The following is a 22,174-nucleotide window of genomic DNA, read 5'->3' as shown; positions in this document are numbered from 1 at the left end:
TACAGGCGTACGCCAGCCTTTTGGGAATAACATTTTTCGCAGACCAGTGTACATGTAGCCTGGGTACCATCCCCAGTAGTATATTCGCAAACTCTATAACTGGTTATAGAGTTTGCGAATGTACTACTGGGGATGGTACCCAGGCTAGTGTACATGGGCCGTGTGAGTTTGTCTGTACTGTACATGTATAGGTTGACCCAACCTATGTTCTGGGTCAATGTCGACGTCGCCAGTGGTTGCATTTGGTTGTCAGGTTGAAACTGTTCAAGGGGCACATGTCTTCTTCTTTTTCAGTGTACATGCAGCGACCCTCGGCCAAGAATGATCATAACGGGGCACAGGACGACCAACGGGCACCGTCTCTTCCCGGCGTTCCTGATCCGGGGAAGCTGACCACTGATGGACCTGACACGTCAGCCACCCATCCATCTGTCCCGGGATGTACTTCCCCGGGCACTTTCTCTTCTTCCCTTGCATTAGGGAGCAGACACCGCCCGAGACCGACGTGACGGCAGTTCCCGGCACAGCCGATGCGACGAGGCCGATCTGAACGTGCTCTTCGATGTCCAGTATAAGGACGCAAAAGACAATAGAGTCTGGATGATCGATACCAAATGTCATAATGTCTGAAGACATTAGCCAGAGGACCACCCCTGACCAAATTGTTTGATTGTCTGGATCCATCATATGTCCTAGTACAAGGACAGTGACAGCGAAACATTTGAGCATAAAGAACGACAGTCATTGTAACAACAACTAGTTCAATTGTATCGTCAATTATTTTATTACATTTGGCTTCTCCAGTAGCCAGGCTTTGAGACTGGAGAATGATACAGTCTATATTGTAATCGAAACTGATTGCTGTTATTCAGTACATCCAGTTATCAAACTAACGAGTACAACGGCCATATAAGATTTGTTCAATGATTCACTGCTATATAATAATATCTTAAATACAAGGGAGGCATGTATGGTATTTATAGCAGGACATCTGCATAGTTTTTGTACAATATCCAATGATCATGTGCAACAGCAGTTCCCTGGCTCTACAGCTGTAATAGATGACCTAGTACAGGTGTCTCCCACTGCAAGGTCAGAGGTCAAGTCTAAAAGTCTTGACCAAAGCAAGTCTATGTGTCATTCCTCAGTTTGTCACTTCTTAGAGTTAGGTCCTAGGTCAGACAAAAAAGGACTATTCTGTTATGAATGTTAGACAGGACAGGTTTCAGGATGCTTAATATTCAGATGGACAAAATCACATTCCCCAACTTCATCTCATCAATTGAACGTACTAACCCTGTACTTGAGGACAATCTGTCGTCCCTAGCTTCGGCCTCCGACAAGATCCACAAGACCACCCCACTAATACCAAATCTCCATGCCATTTATCCCACCTACTGACCCTGTACTTGAGGACAATCTGTCGTCCCTAGCTTCGGCCTCCGACAAGATCCACAAGACCACCCTACTAATACCAAATCTTCATGCCATTTATCCCACCTACTGACCCTGTACTTGAGGACAATCTGTCGTCCCTAGCTTCGGCCTCCGACAAGATCCACAAGACCACCCTACTAATACCAAAGCCTCATCATCTCATCATCCAAAAAAAAAAAAACCTTAGGTCCGCCATGTTTCCTTCCCGTCATGCTAAGAAAATTACATTGAACTTCAATTGCAAGTGCTAAACACAATCAGCGTATATTACGCCAAAGCCATCGCCTCTATACACTCCTGCCAAAATGAACACACAACCAGGTAGGCTTTCAGTTACTGCTCTTTCCAAACATACCGCTAGGCGTCGTCCTTACACTGTGGCCCGGTGACAGGTCCCACAATGCACTTCACTCAACTTTGGCCTGCCCCATTGCATGACGGGAAACAAAATGGCGGCGCCCAAAAAATCGAGGTAAAGTAGAACAGGTTCCGCTATCGCGAACCTGTAACAAGGCCTTGGAAAATTATTATACACTGTCCTAAAATACTGGTAAACTCCAGCGTTCAAGACCAGCAACAGCAAGTTGATTTTTTTGAGCCTGCAGTTTGAGAGTGAATCGCTAGATGTCACCAATGTACGGTCGCTGTCTCCTGTCATGTCACCTCTGACCCCGATGGATTAGCAACGTGGCGCGCGTGCTGGAAGTGGAATTTCACCGGCCGAAAATTTATCGTCTATTGTTCAGTTTAAATATTTGACCGTCCGAAGTCCCCTCACGTGTGCCGGGTAGTGACGGGAGCTGTCTTCAGGTCGGTCGGTGAGTTATCATTATCTGTACACGTTACGTCAGTTGAGAGGGAAAGTGGTCTGTCATGTCTTGGCACATATTTTTGTATGCGTGAAACGTCGTCGCCACAGGTGATCATACCTCCAGGGAAAAAGGTTTGCTCTAGTATCATCAAACAAATACTGAGTATCACGACGTTTCTTTGCAGTTCAGCTGTCGGTGTAGCTTGAAAAACGTTTTACTTAAAGTGTGTGTCTGTGTTGGGGGTGGGGGGTAGGATCTTCGATAAATTTACGTACACGTTACCGTAGAGAAAATTCCTAGAGCGATAATTTTGATACACCATTCACTATAATTATTGCTCTGCGCACGTAACATTACAGGTCTGCTTACACAAAGTTTCTTATTTTCTTGTAGGGATTCAACACCAAGCTCTCTATAGACAACAGACGACAGAAAAGGTTTGCCCAAACAAACAGGCCCCAAAGTCCGGCTGTCTGGACCTGATTACTGACAGAAGTAAAAGGTGATGCAATAGTGGCCAAACTCAAACAGTACTAACAACATGGCCGGCAGAAGTTTGTGCCAGCTCAAGTGTGTGAAGTCTGCTCTCAAGCAAGGCAAGCTGCTCAACTCTTGTAATTATAATTACAGTTTCGTTCGATTGAACTCCACGCTATCCCGGCGTTCCTTCGCAAACAGAACGGATTTCACAACAGAACGATCGATAGCCGGCGTTTTGGGTGCGCCAAGATGGCGGTATGTGAGCGCACGGGATTTTAACGACCTGAAGGGGGCGTACGCGCACGCGCCGTACTCCCGGCTGAACGGGAAGGCGATCCCGTACCGCTCGGAGCTGAAGCACGCGAAGCGTATCGTGGTGAAGCTGGGCAGCGCCGTCATCACCCGGGACGACGAGTGCGGGCTGGCGCTCGGGAGACTCGCTTCGATCGTCGAACAGGTGAGGCGATCGACCAATCAGATGTTACTGTAGGTGAAATAGTTAGAAACAGTTGATTATTGTTTCTCTGAGTTCTGTGATTGTGAAGATTTCTCTTTTAACACCGTAGTAAGAGGGAAAAGGTCCAGACCAATTGAGCTGGGCAGTTGGTGACGCCTATATGATACTCACTGTTATACTGCCAAGAGACCGAGAGTTTGAATGTATGCTATGTACTGTAAAGGGTTGCAGACCTTAGCTGTGGCCCACTGTTCATTTTGCTTGTTTGATTTCTAGAGGAATTTCCCCAGTACAATCATCACCATGACTCTCTATGACGCTCTTAAGGTCCTTAAGTCCAGTACAATGAATGAACCTGTATTAAAAATACTGTATATAGCACCTGTCTCCTGTCTTGACCAGTGCTAGATTAGCTCTGCTGTGAGCTAAAATTGGATCGAGATCACTTTCCTTTCCTTGCCTTTCTTTTTTGTCAGGTAGAGGGTTTAAGTGCTGAACAGGTTCCACCTGGTGTGACTCACCTGTTCCATTGTCTTCCCTCTCCCACCCGTTCCTTCTCACCTCATGTTGGAAATTTCCACTCCATTTCTAATGCACATGATATGTACCACACCCTTCTCTCTTGTTATTTTTGCGACGGCAAACAATGACGTTTAAGTCAGTTGTATTGTATTGTTCATAGAAGAAAGACCAACACATTTCCTGCCAAATTGGCTTGACCTCAGGTTGTTTTAATTATCTCAGTCCTTCCAAGAAATTCAATTAAAATGAAAGCAGCTGATGTTATCTTGGATTTAGTAGGGACCATGAGATACCGTTAGTAGGATTTTTTGGTTATAATTGCTTATCCATTCTTTGCATGGAATTCATTTTTTTATTTTTTTTTGGGGGGGGGGGGCTGCCTACTGAGAATTGATATGCCATCAGAAAAAAAGCACATCCCTGAGAAGGCCTAATTCGAAGAGGCTGCTAAAGACTGAAAGAGGCTATTCTCAGGTCCATGTTATAATATTATTATGATATATAGCAAACTAAACACACTACCCCCTCCCCTACACACAATGGTGATAGTTTTCACCCACTCTATAGCCTCCCCCCCCTCAATCAGTATTCCATCCATACACCAGGGTAACGTTAGCTGAAATATGACCTTTGCATTACCCAGGTGTTGATTGTGCCTCTGTCTTGACGTCATAGCTCTGTACCAAACATGTCATAAGTCTCTATTGAATAGTATGCAACAAGGAAGCAATTTGTATTTGTATATACTGTACTGTAGTATATATAAAGTAATATGCTAAATTTAGCAATAACCACTGAATGTGTACATAGTAACTAATAGTTCACTATATCAGTGGCTAATCAATGGCTCATGGCTGCCAAGTGTCCTCATTTAGAATGAGTACTCAAGTAGAATTGGCATGTCAGTGGCTGTGGTTATGCTGTACTGATCAATTCCGTATCCAATTAATTTTGATGAAACAATTTATAATGAGAGATAAAGTACCCTTCACACCAGTATATCTCTGTAATTTATCAAGGATGACATACTAGTACTCAATTGCTCATGGTACTGTATTTATTCCTTTTCTGTCCTACCTTCAATAATTATGCATTTTATTTATTTTTGTCCCCAAGAAATCTGTGTTGTGTAAAAAAAAAAATGTTCAGTGATTATTCATTAAGAATAGCCTGGGTACCATCCTATTTGTATGCCGGGGCTCCCACACTCGCTTCACATACGTTAAACCTAAGAAAACATTTGGGTGCACCCACAGAAAAGAATTGGTGCATAGCTCCAAATTTGGGTGCACTAAGGTACACATGTACCCATATTTCGAGCCCTGCACACTGATATTTTGTTCGTATGAATCTGACGAAAATTTGTGTCGCCTCCCCCAGGTTTCGGAGCTCCATGCGGAGGGTCACGAGATGCTGATTGTGACCAGCGGTGCCGTGGCGTTCGGGAAGCAGCGGCTCCGACACGAGATCGCCATGTCCCAGAGCATGCGGCAGAGCATGCGGGACGCACGCGCACGCAACGGCAACACCATGAAGGTAAGAAAGGAACTTACCGGTAACCGTCTGAGGTTTGTTTGTTTGTTTTATTATGATTATTGCTTTACATAAAGTGAACACTATTCATCTGGAATACAATAAATTATTGAATAATTTTTTAGTACAAACCGTTATACCTGTAGTATTTGGAATGTTCACCACATTTATATGACAGTTTATGGAATTCTAGTGGTCTAGTGTTATGTGATGTCTCCTTGTAACTTGGTATAATGTGCAATTCAGTGATTCTGTCACTGTGAAAGAGCAATAAATACATTGTCAGTCTAAAAAGAATTGTTCTTTGTTGTTACTAACTATATACATATATGACTTGTTACCTCCTTGAAAATCAAAGAGCTTAATAATATGTTGTTTTTTAATTCACGTCATAGCAAGATGACAAAGACAAAATTGTTTGCGTGCACAAGCTATGCAATTTACATAATTGCCACAATGCGACAATGCCACAATAACAATAGCAGAAAAGCTGTTGATATGGCATCTCATCCATAATGGACTTTCCCTGGAGTTTAAAAAAAAGATTCATACCAAATGTCGATATCCCCCGAGTGGCTTCCCTTTGAACTGCAGGTTAACTTTTGCCATGTTCCCTTAACTTTGAATGAAACATGCCAATCAATGTAATTGTGCAAAATGACCTGTGTGGATCTTAACAACATGGTAAAATCCTGCTGTAACCTACCCAGTTTTCCAGCCAGTCTGAATTTTTTTCTGTCAATTTCTCAATTTTATATAATAATTGTTTATTGATTGATCGATGTGTACAATCGCTAGCACGTGGCAGCGCACCTACAAAAAAGTAGCTCTGAATTGCATGCTAGTGTTTAAAAACAGAGAGACAAATATTGCACAGTTAGGAGTAACAAATAGACGTGACAGATCGTGTTGAGCACTGAGTCTATGGTCATGCTCCCTCGGGAAAATTTTAAAATCTTGACCCTCTGAAGCACTATTTCCTGCACCATTTGCACCTTTCCTGCAACTTTTGCTTAAAGCTTAATGACATCTTTTTGCAAACCCTTACACTCTGATTTTTGTCCGTCAAAGATGACGGGTTGGATGAATTTCGTCACCACAAGCGTAAAAAGACGGATGCTGGCTAGAATACTGCACCTGTCCCTTTTGCTGCCCCCCTCCCTCCCCCTATGTAGCCTCCTTTGCAGACTTGTGAGTCGGTGGCATTCATTTTTTTTTTGGGCGACACAAGTTATGCCGCAGAGGGAGTTTGCCGGAAAGAGAAGGTTAAGCGGTGAAATCTTCCTTCCGTGGGAAATTCCTTCCGTGGCAAAATTTGCATCGGTCCCGAAAAAAAAAATTAACGTCGCCGCCACACAAGCCTACGGTGGAGGCTACCCACAGCTCTACATGCGTCCATTAACGCTGTTTGTTCCATCTGTTGTTCTGTGTTCCCGTTTGTTATGTAGTTCCTGGAGCCGCGTGCCTGTGCGGCGGCCGGGCAGAGCGGGCTCATGGCGTTGTACGATTCCATGTTCTCTCAGTACGGCATCACCTGCGCACAGGTCAGGGGTCACACCTTACCTCACGTACTGCAGCAGGGTTGGACAAGTTCTCACAAACCTACTTGCCCTAAAAAAATGGTCATTTCCACTTTTCACTTGCCCAAAATATACATGTTTCTATGTTTACCGGGGGTATTAAAAAATCAACTTGCCCTAAATAAAATAGGTCATTTCCACTTGCCCTAACCAATTTTTCACTACGTCTGACCGTTTCCAAAATCATATACAGTTGCTTGAGTAACTGCTTTTTGGCGCAACTTTTCCCTTGACCAAAATAGACACATTTCTATATATATGCATTTCTATGCATTTTGTACCACTAACTTGAAGGAAATGATCTTATTTTGGAGTTGATAATGTTGGATGCTTTATTTATCAAAAAAAGGTGGTTTGACTTGCTCCAAAAACCGAAGCAGATATATTTTGCATCCAAAAAAATTTACTTGCCCAGTCACTGTAGCGGCTGTACTTTGGATCCAAAAACTTTACTTGACCAATCGGGCTCCCCAATCCGGCAAGGGGCACATGCACTTGCCCGAACAACTTACTTTTACTTGGCCCTGGGCAGGTGGGCCATGGGACTTGTCCAACCCTACGTAGTTTTTTAACCTGCCGTAACCCGTAAACCGTTTTTCGTTCCTACTAGAGCGGGGAAGAGGATTCTCTGGTTAAGGAAGCGTGCGCGGCGGCGGGACAGGGGGGCCTCATGGCTCTGTATGATTTACTGTTTGGCTTGCGGGGGATTAACACTGCACAGGTGAGAGGTTGATCAGGGCTCTAACTTTCACCCGGGAGGTTTGTACTGTTGTAACTAGTGCTGTGTACCGGTTTGCTGGACCGGTTCCTGACTTGTAAAAATGTTTAGGTTCAAGTTAAAAAAAAAACTAAAAGTCAAGAACCAATTCCGGACTTATTACAAAAAAAAAACAATACATGTCACATACCCCCTTTCTTTCCAAACCACCTAAAACCTTCCATAGATTGCAAAGTCTGTGGTGCAAAATAAAGAAAACGTTGCCATCGGGGATCGTCAAGTGTCGGCCTCCAATTGTTATGTGGCCAAAGTTTTGTCCATACAACATTGCAAGGTTGCCAACATGCAATTTTGTATATGCCATGGGTTTAGGTCCGGAACTGAACCTAAACCTCTGGACTTGAATCCGGACCTGAACCTAAATGAGCATTTAGATACACAGCACTAGTTATCTCTGTCGGCACAGGTGAGGGTTGATGGGTGAAGGGCACGTCGGCAGAACGTATTGCACCTGCGCAAAACCCAGAATGTCTCACATAAGGTTGACATCCTGTTTGTAGTTTCCAAATGTTATGACAGAAAAAATATCGTCTGTAACAAACAAAATTCTGATGTAACGTTGTCCCGTCCAAACATTCAGAGTTTTGCGCAGGCGCAGTACGTTCTGCCAACATGCTCAGGTGAGGAAGGAGAGTTGATGGGTTGATCAGGGATCTAACTTTCACCTGGGAGGTTTGTATTATTGTAACAGGGCTCAAATTTTTTCTATTTCTATTTTTGGAAGTGAACACTTACTTTTGGAATTGAGAAATGTAATAAACTTATTTGTTCTGGTGGTTTTTGGTTTTTAAGGTAATCGGTTGCATGTTAAGTGTTTTTACTTAAACTTACAAAATTAATGGTTATGTTCCTCTTATGCTACTCTATGTTCTTGTTCATTTTTTTTCCAACTTGTCAACATGAATACAAGAGTTTGAATTTTTTGGGAGTATTGTCTCCCCTGAAATTCTTAGGGGAGAGCTGCTCCCTAAAATTGGTTGATGCCCTAAATTTTGGGAGAGGTGCTAGGATTTTGGGGAGAGATAGAGGGAGCACCCTTGCTTCATTGCTTGGGGACAGCCCTGGAATTTTATTTACTGTCCTGGATGTCTAACCTTCACCAACATAACCTTAGCCAGGGTGCCATCCTATTTGTATACTGGGGCTCCCATACTCGCTCCCTAAGAATTATCCTATTTCAATTTTTTATTTGTATGCCAGGGCTCCCATACTTGCTCCCTAAGAAATATTTTTAGGGATCGAGTGTGGGACCCCAGGATACAAATAAGATGGCATCCAGGCTAACATAACATCAGCTTTTGTGTCAAATCACTGTCTGTTCCCCGCTTAGGTGCTGGTGACGAAGCCGGACTTCTACAACGATGACAACCGGCGCAATTTGCAGAGTACGATCAGCGAGCTGCTACGGATGAACATCGTGCCGATTCTCAACGCAAACGACGCTGTCGCCCCCCCTCCCGAACCCGACAAAGACCTACTCGGGGTATGAAACGTCTGTCTTTCTCTATCCAGTTTATCATCTGTTGTTTCCAGTATTCTTAGCGTTAGAAGTGCTTGCACACTGATGCTGGGGCTTGATGGTAGCTCGCCATTTGCCTCTGTCTTGTGGTTCTTGGGCACAGCAAATGTCAACACCCCTGCGAGTCTCAGCAACTTCACCAGTCAGCCACGCGGTGTCCCAACATTAATTGATGCAATCCCTGACTTGGATGCTGCTTTAGCTCCAGGGATGGTACAGCGCTGTTATAGCTGTTTAGTTACTCCCTGTCACAGTTCTTGGGGTTCTGGCATGCCTTTTGGCTCCTCAGCATCCTGTGCATGTCTTGTTGTTGTAGATTTCCATGGATATCAGAAAGACGATATGCACTTGTAAGGAAATTGTTACTCAAGCAAAGTCAAGGCACAAGCATCTGAGATCTTAAAGAATCAAAATGTATTATGTTGCTTGAGTAACAATTTCCTTGTGCATCTCATTACCAGCATGTCTAACGTTCATCTATGAAAGACAAGGTGATCTATCGTTTGTGTACGTACCACATTTTTCACATTTCATTTGATCCAATGTTTATGGTTTGAGTTTTATTTAGATCCACAATTAGCCTCATAAGAGGCTATTCTTCCTGTTGTCTATGGTTGTTTCCCAAATGTATCTGTTGCCATAATTAATATTCCCTGAGCCATAGTTGGCATGCCTGCATGTATGACATAAAGTATCATAACTACCATAGTTGTGCCCCCCTCCCCCCTCCATCCGTTCAGCCGATGTCATCCCACTAACCAGCCTCGGTGATGTTCTGACGATCGATTCCTACGGAGCGAAAGCACTTTTCCCAGAGTGCACTGCTCCGATGAAGACAGTTTCGACTGAGGGCAAATACATTCCACTCATTGTTTTGCCTCAGTTTGAATTCCCCCTAATGTGAATTAATTCTGGCTGCGCTTATTAATTTATTTGCATGATTGTTGCTAATTTTTAGTCTTGATTAATTAATTTGCCATTGCCATATACTAGTAGATAACTCAATACATAATCTAAAGCTTGATGTTACTCATTCATTAATATAAATGTTCAACACTGGATACTGAACCCTTATGGAAAGCACTGCCAATGAAATTGGCTCAGATTTTAGAAGTAGCATAGGTCTTCCTTAGCACCTAAAATGAGACTTAGGTATAGCAGTAGCAAGACTTCATAAAAGGACTATGGACTTCTGTTCATTTTTATAATGATATGACCAAAGATTGTCTAAAAACAGAGATCAGAGACTGTCTAACATTTTTATCCAGTACTCGTAAGCCTCAGGGGTCATCAGAAATGAAGACTAAAGAACAGTTTTCTGGTACATCCAGGTGATCAGTGTGAAGGATAATGACTCGCTCGCTGCACGGCTGGCGGCAGAGGTGCAGGCCGATCTGCTCTGTCTCCTGTCCAGATCATAATATATCAAAACCGGAACTGCAGCAGTACCAATAAAAGCTGCCAGGGGGCCCAAAATCTAAACATTTTTAGTTCAAATCGAGACCTACCCACCTACCAAGTTTCAGTCCAATCCATCCACTGCTTCTCGAGTTATCTTGCTAAACCACACACACACATACACACAGACAAACACTACTGAAAACATAACCTTGGTCTAAAACAGTTTTCCATGATTCCCCGTGCCCCCAGGTGATCAGTGTGAAGGATAACGACTCCCTTGCTGCTCGGCTGGCTGCTGAGGTGCAGGCTGACCTGCTCTGTCTCCTGTCTGACGTGGACGGCATCTACACCGCCCCGCCCGGAGAGGACAGCTCCAAGCTGATCGACACGTACTACCCCGGCATACAGAGCACCATCAAGTTCGGGCAGAAGTCACGCGTTGGCATGGGCGGCATGGAGTCCAAGGTACGGTACCTGTGATTGGTCAGATGGATGTATGGTACATGCCTTGTGATTGGTCAAATTGGATGTTTGTTACATGCTTTGTGATAGGTTGGATTAATGTTTGGAGCCCAAGGTGGGTCTGGGGTATAAGGTACAGTGGCTGCGTTTTGCCCTGTGTCCCATGTACATGTAGGTATGAGCTGCGCAGTGGGCTTTAGAGGCACTGCAGTTGTCATCACGAGTGATTACCACACCATGACATTGTAATTTGTTAGTCGCATTGGTGTATATAGTGCAATGAATGATTTTACATGGTTGCAGGTTATCTGGCTGTATATGGTAGAGTGATTTTTACTGTTGTGGTTTGCACATGTAGGTACGAGCTGCGCAGTGGGTGTTAGAGCGAGGCACCGCGGTCATCATGGTTTACATACTTGTAACATGGTTAACAATTACAATGTAACAGGTTACATGGTTTCATAAGCCTTATGTCCTGTGTACATGTAGGTACGAGCTGCGCAGTGGGCTTTAGAGCGAGGCACTGCAGTCGTGATCGCGAACGGCTGTCGCCAGGGCTCCGGTCACGCGATCCTGGACATCGTCAACGGGCGTAAGACGGGAACGTTCTTCACCGAGGCCAAAGTCTCGTCGGTCACCGTGGAGACGCAGGCGGAGAACGCCAGGAACGGAGGGAGGGTGCTGTCCTCACTCACAGCTCAGCAGGTAAGGATTAGGAAGAAAAAATGTTGTGTTTCCTGTTTTCCGACCGACCCTAGAAAAAACTGCCAACCCTATATGTACATGATATATATTTTTGTGTAGACCCTGCAATGGACAAAAATCTGAGCTAATTAACCTGTTTTTACACCTGATTCCATGATTTTATGAGCTCCATGATTTGACACCATATTTGAGTGATAAAACGTTGTACAATCGTCGGCAGAAAGTACTACACCTGCGCTAAGCCCGTAATGTTTTGTGCACAGCACTAATCCGTAGAACTTCTCATATAAGGTCGTACTCGCCTATACTAGTACAAGATTAACATCCTGTCTGTAGTTTCCAAATGTTGAGTTGGAAAAGACATCGTCTGCAACAGGCAAAATTTTGATGCAACGTTGACCAAAGATCCAACGAAAACCGTGAAAAATCAAGGTTTTGGGCAGGTACAGTACGTTCTGCTGATGTGCTCCGTGAAGATATTTATGTGCAATGTTATAAACATTTTTGTCCTGTCCTGCAGCGGTCAGATATCATCTCCCACCTGGCGAACCTCCTGGAGGAGCGCAAGTCCTCCATCCTGGCAGCCAACCAGAAGGACATGGACATCGCTAGGCAACAGGGGAACCTGTCGGGCCCGATGCTGTCCCGCCTGGCGCTGTCCGCCGGGAAACTCACCAACCTCGCGGACGGGCTGCGGCAGATCGCGGCCAGCTCGCACCAGAACCTGGACCGCGTGCTGAAACGCATCCAGGTTTGTCTGCTTGTTTGTTTGTTTATTTATTTAAGGGACGGGCTGCGGCAGATCGCTGCCAGCTCGTACCGCAACCTGGACCGCGTGCTGAAGCGCATCCAGGTTTGTTTGAAGGAAAACATATTGTTTTTGCTTATTTTCCTCTTCTTCTTATACAAACAAATAAGGTCAATGACCTGACCCAGATGTCTGTCACCATGATAACTAGTGTTGAGTTACATCATGTTGCAATTTTATAGCAGGATGGATTTAAACTTCTGTCACCATATGCGAAGGTACATTACATTATGCCTTTGCTTTGCAAATGTTACCTTTCTAGTTTGTTTGTTTAAGGAATCTCCAATTAGTGACAATACAACTCCTACTGTCCTGGAGTCCTCTTACGTATTGTAAAGAATACAAATAGTACAGCTACTATTAACATTGTTGAAATGTGTATATGTTTTACTCCAGGTGGCAGACGGGATGGAGCTTCGTCAGATCACCGTGCCGATTGGCGTGCTCATGGTCATCTTCGAGTCTCGGCCTGACTGTCTGCCTCAGGTGGGCTGTTTCTTCATATTTTTCTTTGTTATTGCCTAGCCCCAAACTAGTTTTATTGGCAGGTTGCGCATGTGTTAATACCATATAATCTGGTACATATAAACAAAGGGGAAGAAAAGGATAATTAAGAACTAGATAATGATTTTTTGTGTGTAAAGAACGAGACAAGTGAATTAGTGTGTTAGTAATATTTGCATATATTACTAACACACTAATTCACTAATTTGTTATCAAATTGCTAATCTGAGCTTAGGATCAGATGTTTTGCAGTATGATCTTTTATTTGGCCTGTCTGTCAACCTCAGGTGGGCTGCCTGTCTGTTTGTTTGTTTATCAAAAGGATCATATGAGACTCTGTGTTTGTGTAAGCTTAGGATCAGATGTCTTGTCTGATCTTCTATTTGTTATCAGAAATGAAGATTTCAAAGAACATGTAAAAAACAACTCTCTCCTCCCACAGGTGGCAGCCCTGGCCATCGCCAGTGGAAACGGTTTACTGCTGAAGGGGGGGAAGGAGGCGACGTACTCTAACGAGTACCTGCACGGGCTGGTACAGGAGTCGCTGGATCTGTACAACGCTAAGGACGCCATCTCACTGGTAGGAGTGATAGATTATTGCTGTCACTTGGACCACAAACTTAACAATGAAGCTGTGGTGCCAGAAACTACCAGAATGTTAACAAACATGGCTAACAGCTGTGTTTGAAGCTTTAAAGATGAAAGCAGCTGATGTTATATTCTTCTAACCTCCTTAGGCCACACCAATTTAATCAGTTGGTTCTTGGCGTCGTCCACTTCATTATGTTTACCAAAGGAAAACATTGTTTTTGCTCCGTTTCCTCTTCTCTTCTCCAAACCAATAAGGTCAATGACCTGAAACAGACGTCTGTCACCATGGTAACTAGAGTTGGGTTGCATCATGTTGCAATTTTATAGCAGGAGGGATTTAGACTCCTGTCTAACCATATACATTATGAATGTGTTTGAGTAGAGTTAACAGAGCAGCACATACGCGAAGGTAAACATTATGCATTTTCTTTGCAAATGTTACCTTTCTAGTTTTTTTCTAAATTTGTAAAATCAGTGTTTTGATGTGGATAATGGAGCTTGATGGGCGGTTATACCGGCTATACAGATACAGATATAGAATGTCTCCCCCTACAGGTGAGCACGAGAGAAGCGATCTACGACCTGCTGAAGCTGGAGCACCTGATCGACCTGGTGATCCCGCGGGGATCCAGCGATCTGGTACGGATGATCCAGCAGGCCAGCAAGGGGATCCCGGTGCTCGGGCACAGTGAGGGGATCTGCCACGTGTACGTGGACAAGGACTGTGATCCTGAGATGGCCGCCAAAATCGGTGAGGAGTTACTAGTAGGTTATGGCTTGACATACATGTACTGGGTGCACATGCACCTTAGTGCAGGTGAAATTGGAGCTGCGCAGGTATTTCTGATGTCTACCTGAACCTAACTTGCACTGGACAGCCACCCATCATTGCTCAAAAACAGGTTGTTATGTTCCTGAGTGCTATACTACTGGTGAAATAAATAAATTGAAACTGGTCCATATACTGGGTGTTCAAAGTTACATAGTGCATAGGGTGGCACTCATCTCCGTTTCTGTAGCCCTTAGGCCTCACAGTTATGCAATCACTACAGCAGGGGGGCTAGTCCACTCGTAGTGGTGTGTGTTTAATTCTCATACTCTTTCCCAAATGCTGAGTGCTAAGCAGAGAAAGCAGTTTGTACCATTTATGGTATGAATGGGCCACTGGGATTGAACTCACCTCCTACCAAATGCAAGGTTAACACTCTACTCACTTGGCCATTGCACCATACTTTACAATAAGTTCAACTTGTTTTTTACCATCTCCCGATGACTCCCCAGTTCTGGACTCGAAGTGTGACTACCCAGCTGCCTGTAACGCCATGGAAACACTACTGGTCCACCGGAGCCTGCTGAAGACACCGGTGTTCGACCACATCATCGACACACTCAAGCAGGAAAAGGTCAGTGCTGCCCCCTAGCAGGTCTTGCATGAACTGCAACATGTTCAGGCAACTTACTGCCATTGTCTTTAAGTTACCTGTTGCAAAGAAGCTCTGTAAGTGCAACACACATGTAACAAACAAACAACAAGGCAAACGTAGAGAAAGATGGGGAAGGTACAAAAGGGAACTGTTTCTCAAGCAACTGGATAGAATTTGAAAACTTTCAGACATTTCAAGCAGCATCTGCTACTTATCATCAGGGAAGGTAGTCTTTATGCATTTTGAAAACAAGCTTTTTGACCAGTTTGAATTGACATGTATTGAAGTTGCGCATGTATTTGCTAGTTACGCGAAATCTTGCGTCACCTCTGATGAGGATGACTAACAAACATGTACAACAAGCAAAAACAATGTGCTCCCAATGTTCAGGTTTTTTTTTACTGAACCTACACATTTTTACGAGCCCGGTCCAGCGAATTTGTACCTTGTACAATTGTCATGCAACAAAGTTTTTCTATGTGATTTCTGGTTGACAGGTGTCTGGAACTGATACACAGCACTAATTGTATTTTTATTGTGCAATTGTCTTGCAATAAAAAGTCCTTCAATGTGATGTCTGCCTGACAGGTGTCCATCAATGCTGGCCCACTGTTGGCGAAGGCGCTGCGGTTCGGTCCGCGTGAGGCGAAGTCGATGCGTGTGGAGTACGGAGGGCTGGAGTGCTGCGTGGAGGCCGTGGATGGGGTTGACGATGCCATCAAACACATTCACACCTTCGGTAGCTCTCACACTGATGTCATCGTCACAAACAATGGTAAGCAGGGTTCTCACAAAGCTGAAACCTCTGCTTGGAGAGAATATCGAGCTGTATGGATATGGTCCCAGTGTGTAGAGTGGTTGTAGGATTACTATAGAGCAGAATTGGCCAGGAATGTCAACTGTTTACGGTGTGATGTTCAAGTATGTGTAATGTATGATCCTACTGTCCCACTAACCCAGAGCTACTAACCTTAAGCAGTGAACCCTTAATGTAAAGACTATGAAACAGTATGTTTTGTATTTTCCGTACCTTCCAGCCAACACAGCTGAGAAGTTCCTGCAGAGCGTGGACAGCGCCTGCGTCTTCCACAACTCCAGCTCGCGGTTCGCGGACGGATACCGCTTCGGCCTGGGTGCTGAGGTGGGCATCAGCACCGCCCGGATACACTCGCGAGGTAATTTTTTAATCAATCAATCAATCAATAGCCTTTATTTATACTGGAGATGCCCTGTCGGCCTTAGCCACTCTTCCCAGAGGTCCAGTTGAGGGGGGTGGTCACGGGAACACAATAGATAACTTAATAAAATTCAAATTAATACAAAAATAAATTACCAAATACTGAACATAATAATCACAATCTTGTCCAGAATCACAGTCCGCAAATCAGTCCGCAAATCAAATTTCTCGAGTACCGTATACAGTAATTTTTAATGTAAAGTTGATATGCAACAAATAGCTTTTTATCAAATGTAACAAACTTTTATCAAATAGCTGCACTATAAGTGCATTTTGTGTTTTAAAGCCTTCTCAATTCAGCCAAATATGGCTGCTTACAGGCTTTTGTGTGTACTTGTATGGTACAAACAAGTCTCTCTCTCTCCCAGGTCCCGTGGGCGTGGAGGGTCTACTCACCACCAAGTGGGTCCTTCGAGGGAGCGGAAACTCGGTCGGCGACTTCGCGGAAGGAGGGCCGAACAGTTACATACACGAGTACTTACCTTTGGAGGAAGGGGCAGAGGGTTCAGACTCAGAATAGGATTATGGAAGTCACAAAATCTTGTGTTAAGTTAAAACTTTTGTTCCTTTGGTGGAGCAGCCTGGAGAGTCAGACTCAGAGAAGGGGAAACTACAATGCAGTTGTTTGTACAATAATTGATAGTCACAAAATCTTGTACTTTTCAGTCAGCTCATGCTTATGTCATTCTAACTCTGTTAGCAACTTTGCAGAAGGAGGGCCGAACAGTTACATACACAAGTACTTACCTTTGGAGGAAGGGGCAGAGGGTTCAGATTCGGAGTAGGAAAATTATGGAAGGAAAAAGATAAACTTTCATGTTAGGAAAACTAGAGCTTACAGTTATGGAGGTCAGAAAATCTCTTTATGTTGGAACAAAAGTTTGAGTGGCAACTTAGTCCATGACTTTTACATGATGACAGTTATATGATTACTTACCTTTGGTGAAGGAGGCTGGAGAGTCAGACTCGGAATAGGACAGGATTATGGAAGTTGTTTAAATTTAAAACTTTTGTACTCACCGAAAGTAGGGCCCAACAGTTACATACATTTGGTGGAGGAGGCTCAAATTTCAGACTCGGAGTAGGAAAACTGGTCATGTTTACATGTACAATAATGGAAGTCACAAAGTCTTGTTTAGAGTTAAGACCCCAGTTTGTTCCCACACAAGAAATTGTGACTGTCCATCACAATTAGCAGTTCAAGCAATGAAACAATAAGGCTGCATGTCCATCAAGTGTTTGCATTTTTATGCTTTTATTTTGCATCTTTATGTTTCGACAGCGGTGGGGGATATAGAACTGGTGTATTGCTGAAAATATTTTTGTTGTAATATGGAGAAACTTGTGAAATGACTGAATGATGGACACTTTCAGAACCCTGCTTTCAATATCTGAACAATTTTTCAGTGGTTCAGTTTGTTTTTGCCTCTCCTAACAGCTTCTTTTTTCCTTTTTTTTTACATGTTAATTTATTTGCACTAAATAAATTATTTTGCCATGTTCATAGATGGAAAGACCCTGACAAAAAACCTAAATGTGTTCCCTATATTGCAATAAGTGTCTTAAATCCAATATATTAGGGTTTAGGAAATCTACTTCATCCAATAATATCAACATTCTGATCAGATTTAGTATTGAAATCTAGATTTTTTTTCTATACATAATTGTGGATTTGGGTTTTGTATACAAGAAAAATGGTCATAGATTACCTGAAAAGTCCACATTATTAAGATGTTTAAGTCCTTACGGTATTTCACAACAAAACTATGATTATGAACAGAGGAATGTGGGAAAAGGTTGAAGGAAATGTGGTATTATTTTGTTTTTCATAAAGAATCATTGATTCACAAAAAATCAGTGTTTTTTTCCAAACACCTTAGATAATCTGAAGTGATAAATATTTTACGTTGAATATCTTGAAACTTTTGAGAGTTGTGATAGCAAATTAAACATTGTTTCCCATCCCTGTCAAATTACAACATATACAGTCATATGTCAGACTTTGTTGTATTGTCTGAACATTGCTGCACCAGTGAAACATTGGATGTTATATGTTGTAAGGTGAAAGTAGCAAACTGCAACCATTCATTGATAAAGATCTACTTGATGTAGAGAAAAAATATAGCAGTATTAAATGTTACAGCAATGTAGGTACTACTAGTAAAAAAAGGCCAATGCCACATACTACTGAGTTTGAGATATTATATAATAGCTGGAGAAACAAATATTGTCTTAAGTGTTTATTAACCCAAGTAGACTGAAGCATTTGCCAGAAACTGAGATATGTACACAGAAATGCACAATAGAGATTAATATGATTCCATATAAAGCGGTATGGATATGGTCCCAGTGTGTTGTGTGGTTGTAGGACTACTATAGACCAGAATTGGCCAGGAATGCCCAGTGTTTACGGTGTGATGTTCAAGTACATGTACGTGTAATGTATGATCCTACCGTGCTACTAACCCAGAGCTACTAACCTACACCCTCCCGAGCAGGGTTAGTGGCTCGGCCCCGAAGTTAGAGAGGACACTTCGGGGCCGAGTCCCTAACCCTGCTCGGGAGGGTGCTAACCTAAAGTAGTTTACTCTTGGAAAGACTAGAAAAGGATGTACAGTACTACTGATAAGTTAACACAGGGCAAGGTACAGTTTTCTTTTATATATGAGATTTCATATCATTAACAGATTCTTAGTAACTTATTTATAATCAATTGAAATTAAACCCAAGAGGAGTTAGTGATTTTGCATATTTTGTCCATACAAGAGAAAGTGAGAAATTTGAGGGATACAAATGTATGTTGCACGCATACTAGATCTGATGAGATAATTTGCTAAAAACCTGCTTCTACATTGTTCATATTGCTTATGATTTCTATGATTCTTAAGAGAAATTGGACACAAATGAAAGAATATTCCTGTGCAGTACTACTAGACCAGAACACACGTTTGTGGTTGGTAGAAAATTCAGATTGTATGTGTAGTCTGTCAGATCCAGAGTTGTGGTAAGACATTGGTGATACATGTAAGTATTGTGCAAGTACAAACTACTACATGTAATGTTACAAGCTGTAATGTTAGGTGTTCTCGTAAGTGAGAAGTTGGAAGGGACAATAAGATGTGTGCTGTTATCACAAGTGTCCTCGCTGGGGGTGAAACGTCAGGCCACAGGAATTTGATCTCATGGATGACATCATCTGAATTTCAAGCTTGCATTGATGTAAAAACTGAAACATCTTTGAAGAGAAGTGGCTTTTATCAACTGTTGGGCAAAATATGAGCATCTTGGAGACAAAATATGAGCATCTTGGAGACAAAATATGAGAATCTTAAGAGCCTGAAATGTTTTCAAACCAGAAAAAATGAAGTGGGCAAACTGGACAACCGATTGATTAACTTGGTTTGGTCTAAAATGGCAGAAAAGATGACGTCATCCAGGTAATCGAAATCGTGTGGCCGATACAACACCCGATACAAACATGGGTAGAAAAGAGCACAGTGGTATTGGCGGCGGTGGAGGAGGAGTTGAATATGCACGTGTCATGGGTACAGTGCTGTTTGGTTGGGGTTGGTGTCATGGATGCACCATTGTTTCCATGGATACACCATTGTTTCCATGGATACATTATTGTTTCCATGGATACACCATTGTTTCCATGGATACACCATTGTTTCCATGGATACACCATTGTTTCCATGGATACATTATTGTTTCCATGGATACACCATTGTTTCCATAGATACACCATTGTTTCCATGGATACACTTGTTTCCATGGAAACACGTTTTGCTGTTTCCATGGAAACATGAACGTTTTGCTGTTTCCATGGAAACATGAACCTTTTGCTGTTGCCATGGAAACATGAACGTTTGTTGTTTGTGTAGCGACTTGACTGTTGCCATAGTAACAGACTGGATGATACGATAAGTGTTGAGGTGCAGGTCTAACATGTGGGGAGGGAAGACGTCATTTGAGTAAAAGGCTCCCACCCAGAGGCGTTGCCAAAACTTATAATTTGGCGGGAAAGATATGTCTTCTCAAAATCTAATAAATGTTATTTTCATTGATGTTGTTGTTGAATTCTTTGAATGTTTGCAGCATGAGTTAAGAGCTTGTGTAGTCTCTGAATTGATTTTGCCCTTCTTCTCAAAACATAAGTAAGGTCACTGACCTGGACTAGACGTCTGTCACCATGGTAACTGTAGCTGTAGCTGTAGCAAGGCTAATTGGAAGAACATTGGAAATGATGAATTAATGTGGAGGAGGAAGTGAAGTAAGCCGTAAAACTGATCATAAAATACTGCTATTGCTAATGCTACGTTTAGTATAAGACTGCCAGCAAAATACTAGTACGCCGATTCAAGAGTCGCCACGGCGAAAACTACCTTTTCATCCATGCATGTGAAATGTAACCACCGCGAACAAAAGTGAATACTTGTACATTTAACATTACTGTAGACTATAGACAATAGTATACGTTTCTCAAAAGATTGATTCCTGCTGTCCATTCAAGTCAACTATTAACTAGAGTATTTCAAGTGTGAGATCTTGAAATTTTTGTTGACATAGCTTTTGGCCGGTCTGACTGCTTTTTTATTTCGACGCGTCTATCGGAAAGTTTTCATAATTTGATTAGTGCTTAACTCGACAATTTGCAGAATTTTGCAGAAGTTATCTTGTATGACCTTAAATGAGATGTTAGGTGTCAGCAATCCTTCGATAGCTCAGTTGGTAGAGCGGAGGACTGTAGTGGACATGTGTTGTCATCCTTAGGTCGCTGGTTCGAATCCGGCTCGAAGGAAAGTATTTTTTTTCGTCGATCGAAATACTTGGAAATTGGAATTCTTTTCTATTCTGTATTTCTGAACTGGTCATTCAACAAGAAATGACAAATTTCAACACTTGCTAGAGTTTTGCAGAATTATATTATCAGAAAGACAAAGTTTACACACACACGCACGCACACACACACACGCAAGCATACACACGAACACACACACACACACACACACACACACACACACACACACACACACAAACACACACATTCAGCCCGAAGTTGTTTTGTGGAGTCAGTGTGGGCTTTATTTCAAACTATATATCGTTAAAACGGACGCCTGTTTGAGGAAATCTAAAATTCCACACGCCTGATCACGTATCACAAGAAAAGGACCAACGTTTACTAAATACCAGCTGCATAGTTTCCTCTAAATCATCCCACCCACTCCCCATTGCTTGAGTAGAATCCATACATGTCTGTGTAGCTGTAAAAGTGAAACTGGACCGGCTCATAATGGTAACATCTACCATCTATCTAGAGAGAGACTGAAATATGAACAGTACTGAACTCGACATTTGACTCCCTTTGACCACTGACCGACAACCGATTATGATTTAAGTATTTTTTTTTCATTTGTTTGATTTGTATATGTTCAAGTACTTAATATATGATCCACTATTCCTAAGTTTGTATTATTTGGAATTTGACCTCTGACCATCCCAAAAATGACTGATCATTATTATTATGTCTTGATTTATGATGTTCGAATTCTTTTGTTACCTTTGATTATTATTATTTTATGTTACATTATTTTCTTGTATCATGTTTGCATGGGCTCCCTTGGAAATCAGCCTCAATGGCTGAAGGGACTACCCATTTGTTTGTAAGATTAATAAATAAATACCAGGCTTCGGTAGGCGGTATGAAAGAGAAGAAATTTGCCAAATAGAGAGAGATAATATGCCAGGGGAGTTGGTCCGCTACAGACTACATTTTGCCGCACCCGTTGGTCGCAAAATGTACCGTCTCTGGCCAGCTTACTCCCCTGGTATGCTATCCCCCTTTTTTGGCCAATTTCTACTATTTTTTCAGCAATCCGTGGCTATCATAATGGTAGTTAAATCCAATGCAACAAGCAAAAAAC

General features: G+C 42.6%; 1 protein-coding gene and 1 non-coding gene across 2 annotated transcripts; both read left to right on the top strand.

Annotated features, from left to right (window-relative positions):
- Nucleotides 1–2,647: 2,647 nt before the first annotated feature.
- Nucleotides 2,648–16,793, top strand: LOC109471578 (delta-1-pyrroline-5-carboxylate synthase-like). The gene is made up of 14 exons (XM_019770929.1): nucleotides 2,648–3,186; nucleotides 5,089–5,244; nucleotides 6,690–6,785; nucleotides 8,930–9,082; nucleotides 10,769–10,984; nucleotides 11,471–11,686; nucleotides 12,207–12,437; nucleotides 12,891–12,980; nucleotides 13,441–13,578; nucleotides 14,145–14,340; nucleotides 14,871–14,992; nucleotides 15,602–15,788; nucleotides 16,051–16,188; nucleotides 16,619–16,793. Exons 1-14 carry the CDS (start codon nucleotides 2,791–2,793, stop codon nucleotides 16,768–16,770), a joined length of 2,487 nt encoding a protein of 828 aa, XP_019626488.1. The 5' UTR covers nucleotides 2,648–2,790; the 3' UTR covers nucleotides 16,771–16,793.
- Nucleotides 16,794–20,963: 4,170 nt separating this feature from the next.
- Nucleotides 20,964–21,051, top strand: Trnay-gua. The gene is given in 2 exon segments: nucleotides 20,964–21,000; nucleotides 21,016–21,051. It is a non-coding gene; the product is annotated as a tRNA-Tyr (tRNA).
- The last annotated feature ends 1,123 nt before the right edge of the window (nucleotides 21,052–22,174 follow it).

Source organism: Branchiostoma belcheri, unplaced genomic scaffold (assembly GCF_001625305.1).
Source record: "Branchiostoma belcheri isolate BF01 breed outbred unplaced genomic scaffold, Haploidv18h27 scaffold25, whole genome shotgun sequence".
In the NCBI taxonomy this organism is placed as follows: Eukaryota; Metazoa; Chordata; class Leptocardii; order Amphioxiformes; family Branchiostomatidae; genus Branchiostoma; species Branchiostoma belcheri.
Note: the sequence above shows the minus strand (reverse complement) of the source record. Positions and strands in the feature narration are given on the sequence as shown.

Bases quoted from the DNA above. Each gene is read 5' to 3' on its own strand.
- LOC109471578 (XM_019770929.1), top strand. From the start codon at position 2,791: ATGGCCGGCAGAAGTTTGTGCCAGCTCAAGTGTGTGAAGTCTGCTCTC. The intron at 5,245-6,689 runs GTAAGAAAGGAA...TTTGTTATGTAG, and splicing joins GCAACGGCAACACCATGAAG to TTCCTGGAGCCGCGTGCCTG. The intron at 10,985-11,470 runs GTACGGTACCTG...GTGTACATGTAG, and splicing joins TGGGCGGCATGGAGTCCAAG to GTACGAGCTGCGCAGTGGGC.